The 6,000-nt window shown below is 37.1% G+C and overlaps 1 protein-coding gene across 1 annotated transcript in view; it reads right to left on the bottom strand.

The window, feature by feature from the left end:
- Positions 1-2,086: 2,086 nt before the first annotated feature.
- Positions 2,087-6,000, bottom strand: part of Pcsk1 (proprotein convertase subtilisin/kexin type 1) — a 39,931-nt gene continuing 36,017 nt past the window's right edge. The window contains exon 14 of the mRNA XM_048424610.3: positions 2,087-5,114. Coding sequence (XP_048280567.3) covers positions 4,731-5,114 — 384 coding nt within the window. The 3' untranslated portion in view covers positions 2,087-4,730. The remainder of the gene's footprint in view (positions 5,115-6,000) is intronic.

Raw genomic sequence — 6,000 nt, 5'->3', positions numbered from 1 at the left:
GAGAGGAAGTCTTTACTTAGAATTTAGAAATTCTAAGGAGAGGAACATTTACCAAGTTCCAATGGATAATTTCAAACAAATGGCCACATAGAGAGCCCTGGTTAAACTCAATGGATCATGAAAAAAGAATAAAATGTTATTCATGCCAAGAATTTAGAGGGAGGAGGGGACATTGATGGGACTGAGAGGTAATTATCAGTAACAAATTCAATTAATAAAAGACAGTCCTGTAGCATGTCTTCCTTGTTGGACTTTCTTTGGATCGCCAGTCCCTAAATAATATCACAGAGACTTATTATTAATTATGAAAGCTTGGCCTTAACTTAGGCTTGTTCTACTAGCATATTTCATTGATGTCTGATTCTGCCCCTTTCAGGTCCATTATAGCCAAATCTTACTTGCCTGCGGTACCAGCTGGGAGCTGTGTTTACGTACTCCAACTCTCAGAAGCTGATGAGCCTGCTTTCTAAAATCCCCATGAGTGGTAGCTGACTATTGTGAGTGCTCATGGAGAGTTCTAGGCACTTCCTGGTGTGATTTCTCCATTAATGTGGTCATGCCTCATGTTGGGTGCCAAATGTAGTAAATCTTTTTTGTTGGACTTCCTTTGAACTGACAACCCCCAAGTAATGGCACGAAGACTTAGTATAAATTATGAAAGCTTGACTTTAGCTTAGGCTTGTCCCACTAGCTCCTATATCTTCAATTAATCTGTTTCTATTAATCTACATTCTACCACGTAGTTCTTTACCTCTCATCCAATCCATTCTGCAGGTCCTACTCCCTCTGTGTCTTGTTGGCCAATGTTGTGGACCTAGGTTTATCCCGAGTTCCTCTCTCTCTGCCTGGAAGTTCTGCCTAACCTCTTCGGCCTAGTTATTGACGGTTCAACTTTTATTAAACCAAACTCAGTGAGACATCTTCACACAGTGTACAAATATCTCTCAATACAACTCAAGGACTTTTTTTGAACTATATATGTTTCTTTTTCAGGTTTAATAGAGAAACCCAGCTGGACATGTGAAGGCAAACAAAGTATTCTGCAGCATTTCAGGAAAACTGTTTGGAAGTTGTGTACATACTAGAGAAACCATAAAAGTAGTCCCTATCTGTTTGGACAATTACATGACAATGATGCACATGAAATGCCTATAGTCACTTCCTTATTGATGCATTGGTCAAGAGTAATGCTTACAAAATGTCTGAACTAGGAGGTCAAAGCCCTTTTAGAATAATCTCTCTGGAATACTTGAAATATTATTTTAGTTTAAATGATTGGTCTTGTAGGAGAAGAAAGTTGGTTGTCAGGGAAACCCATCCTCAGGGACAGAAGGGTCTGTTTCTGAGCTGTAGAATTTTGAGGGAGATGGTAGCTTGTGCGTGAGGAAAGACTGTCCTGAGGATTGAGACTGGAGGATTGATCAAGGGACATCTTGGAAGAAGTGGCCAAAGTTTGGCTGCTTTACTTTGACCTATAAACCAAAATGTCACAAATGATTTCTATAAGGCAGTGAGTCCCTTCAGTTTTGTCTGCCTTTTCTCCTTCTCAACACCTCAGTTAAGGCTCAGTCACACAGCTTTCTTGTATTGTCATGAACATGAAAGCCTGGGTTGAGTAGGAAAATGACATGTGCCTGTTCAAGTGGGTACTTAATCTGTCTCTAAGAAAGTCTGGCTTCCTAAAAATGAGTTAGTCAACCTTTTATTGTAAACCTCCCATTTTTCTAAAAAGTCCATTTGGAAAAAAACATTGGGAAAAAGAGAGAACCTATTTTTGTTGGAAATATGAGCCTTTCCTTTTTGACTTAGTGAAGAACCATTTATTCTTCTTATTTATAAGTATATTTACATATTCTGATTAATACATCAAGTGTGTAATGTAGGAAATCCATTAAGAATTCTAAGACCATGTTAGACTCAGTTGTACATTGTTTTAGGATATTAGAAGAACAGAACTTTTATTATCACATCACGTACATATGCACACACACATATATACTTTTATACATACACACAAACACACACATCTACCTATCTCTCTATATCTATCTATCTATAGATACACTTTTCCATTCACAAGGGGGCATGCCTTTCAAAAATATTTTATTGGATGAAACATTCTTAATATCATGAAAGCTTTTGATTCTTCAATATAATTTATTATGCTTTTTAAAATTCTGTTTGATAAAAGAATTGGTATATTATAAATACCTGTAAAGAAAATATAGCTTAAAACTCCAAGGGAAATATTATATAATTATTATTTTAAACATTTTCACAAAATCCACATAGGCACTAAGAAAGACTGACAAAAATATTTTATGTCTAGACAATATATACTACAGGTTGGAAACATTCAAACATGGTATTGTCTAATATTAAAGCTTATCCAGAGTGAACCTTTGGCTATAGCCCATGAGTTGGTTGAAGTTTTTACAGGGAAAATATATTATTAGGGAGGACTGAAGAAAATCTCCATATATTTAGTATAAGAATTAGGGAAGAATGGGGTCAACCTCCAACTCTTTCATTATTTTAAATCACTATCAATTACCAATATTATCCTCCAGGTCATTTTTTTTTAATTAGTTGAAATTTAATGTACTAACTCGTAAAGCTTTTTTAGTTTTAACATGCTACAACAGTGGAAAATTCATTTAAACTTTATAGCAAAAACAATGTAAAACCTTCAAGGACAGAGGGCTCCTTCAAACCTTCTATGTATCATGGGCAGGACTCTGGAGAGAGCCTTGCTATGTACAAATTCAAGTGATGAAACAAGGAAGTAAACATTGTCATACTAACAACACTCAAACCAAGGCAAATGAGTTGTCGTTCTGAACTGGCTCAATGCTCAGAGTGGCTGTAGAATGTTCAGATTTTGTAGAAAATTTGCAAACAGAAACTGAATTGTAGAATGCAGGCATACAGTTAACTAGAGTCTATATTGGCATATTAAGATAAGGAAGTGGGGGGTCTCCAGTTAAAGAGAAGTACAAATGAACATCCAGGTGAGATAATATTAAGTGCTCATATTAAAACTTCAGAGGTATTTTAGGGTACTCTTTTTCATTATAAATGCACCAAGCAAACTAGGTCATAGCAAACTCAATTATTAAAGGCAGAGCCTGCCTGGAAGTAATCACGTGTAATATTTTTTCTTAATGCATTTACACTTTATACAGATCCGTTTAATGTGGGAAAAATCACATTTATAAGAAGACAAATATCACATTTTCTCTCATATGTCAAACAAAGATGAAATGAAAAGACAAGGAATTGGAAGCAAGAATACTTGTAAACAGGAGGTAAGCAGCGGGGACAAGCAGAAGGAGGTTAATGGGGAGAGACATTGGCCAGGTACATGAAATACCTGCAGGAGGATGTCAAAATGAAACCTTATTTTCTATAACTAACACACTTTAATTAAAAAGGGGTAAATGCCCAAGTAGTAAAATAAAGCAGCCATTGTAAGAAAGTCGGCCAAGGAAGCCTAGACTTCGAATCTTACTAGGAAGGTGCTATCTCGAGTCAGCTACTGCCATGATGGAAGATGGCTCTGAAAATCAGATTTTATGTGAAATCTCACACCGTGAACACATTTCACATTTTCAATACATTATGTATAACTTACAGAAAGGACAAATAAGACCTAAGTGTTGCCTACCAGTTTTCTGATTTGAAACATGGAAGAAAATTGATAAGAAACTGAATATTGTCCTCAGAGATTGGAGGACAACCTGTGGTATCCAGAAATAAACACTCATTTGCAAAAAGTCAGAAGAACCTGTCCTAGGAACATGATTTCTGAAAAACCTCTCATTGTTTCTTCTCTTGAATCAACATTTTCCCTGTAAATACATTGGCTCTCTATATATTGAGTTATTAATATTAAATATATTATTGTTATTAAACAAAACTGTGACTAGGAATTTCCCAACTTCAAGTTTAATTTTGTTCTGAGAAAATGGCATGAATTAGTTCTTTGAGTTTTGAGCTTGTGTCTCAGAAAGGAAATATACAAGGCAGAAGGGAAAATAAAAGGCCAGACCATATACAGTATGAGTCACAGCCACCTCTGGATCCACAGAGATCTCTGCATTGCATGCCAATCAAGAGGAATATTCTGTAACTATTCTTGTTAATATAAAGTTTAAGATCTGCTTCCATATGTAAATAATGTATTTTATTCTATCCTCTCTAAAATGGTCAGATCAACAGTCTCTGCATGAGCAACACACGACGTAGAGAGGCCTAGGGTCTTCAGTGAGCTGTGAACTCTCACTAGATGTGTTATGAATGCTTCCTTAAGATCAAAATTCAAAGAACTCCATTGCAAAAATAGGAAACGAGATAAGCTGTAGCCCCCCCGCCACCTTTGTAGATTACTTTTCCAAGTTAAAATGGATCTCCCAGTCTTTTCCTATTCTTGTAAGCTACGAAATGGGGAGGCTCAAGGGCCCATTCCATTTGGTAAAGAGCTGTATGTCAACAGTGACTTTAGAAAGATGATGCTTTACTCATACAGATAGGGAAGACATTCTTAAATACTGAGACCCATTCATGAAATTGCTTTTCCTTTTGGAACTCACCCCAAGGTACAGTTTGAGGAGAAAAGCTAAAAGAACCACAAAAGACATTATAAGCATAGGAATCAGTGACACAGCTCCAGACCCAAGACCATAAGGGGAAGGAGGATTCATGAATATTTCCAACTTGGGGCCACACACTTAAGAATTTTCCTCATTCAGAATGTCTACAAGAGCTTGCAGCAGCCTATCATCTCTATGCTTATAAGGTTTGGTATTATAGAAAACATCAACATAGTCACTATACAGATTGTCCTCAGAGTTTTCAAGCTGAGAGGGTTTGTTTAGCTTTTCCAGTGCTTCATAGAAATTTGCATAAGGGATGCTGAGCTTTGCACCTGGAGATGTCTTTGGTGGTTGCTTTGAAGGTGGGTTTTTGCTGAAAGCACTTTGTAGGAGCCGTAGTATGGCCTCTGAAGGAGCCCCTTGTGCTAGCTCATCTCTTCTGCCCTCCACACTGCTGCTGCTGCTGGAGCTTTGAGGCACCGGGAGATTGTCATTCAGGCTCTTTTCTGTGGGCTGCTCCTGAAATACAAAATATCATCAATAAAGGGGGAAAATTCATTATTTACAGCCAGAAAAGCTAGATGCAGACCTAACTCAAGCCCACTACAGGTCCCTTGAGAAGCAATTTGGAGAACAGAGAGAACACAAGGTTTAGCGTTATATGGTTTTGTATCTCAACCTTTATTTTCCCACTTACTGGCTCAACTTTGACAACATTTCAATCTCCCAGAATTTTAGCTACAAAGTAGAAATCAGAATGCTTCTATGTCTGGTGGCACTGGAGATTGAGACTATGCAAGTATGTATTCAGTGTGCTGTATTCCTTCACTATAAAGCCTGCTACAATCTAATCCATTTGGGGAAATGGCAGTAAGTATTTAACAACTCGCTTGTACAGCATCAGTTGGTTGCTGAGTGCAAATGTAGCTGACTAGAGGACCTTCGCTCTTCTCATAAGCTATTTGACTTGGATAAAATCCCAGGGGAGAGAAGTCATGAGCAGGAGCTGGGAGATCTGAGAAATGGCTCTTTGTCAACCATTATGGAAATACAGTTGTCATTGAGGTCTTCCCATGATACCAAAATCAACAGATATTCAAGTCCTTTGCATAGAATTGAAGGAATTGCTATATAACCTATATACATCCTCCAGTATACAGTATCATCTTTAGGGCATTTGTAATACTTAATAAATACTTGATATACTGCATTATTTAAGGGAATAGATCAAGGTAAGTAAGTCTGTACTTGTTCAGTACAGAGGCAGTTGCTTCAAATAGTTTTGATCTCTACTTGGTAAACTACAGGAATTTAGAACCCACCATAAGGGCTGATCATATTTCAATACTTTAACAAGCAAAACTCCTGTTAATACTTGGAAAGGAACAAGAGAAATTAGTGAATA

This window comes from Myodes glareolus, chromosome 15 (assembly GCF_982192425.1).
Source record: "Myodes glareolus chromosome 15, mMyoGla1.1, whole genome shotgun sequence".
Classification (NCBI taxonomy): Eukaryota; Metazoa; Chordata; class Mammalia; order Rodentia; family Cricetidae; genus Myodes; species Myodes glareolus.
The sequence above is the reverse complement of the archived record's forward strand: the minus strand, read 5'-3'. Positions and strand labels throughout refer to the sequence as shown.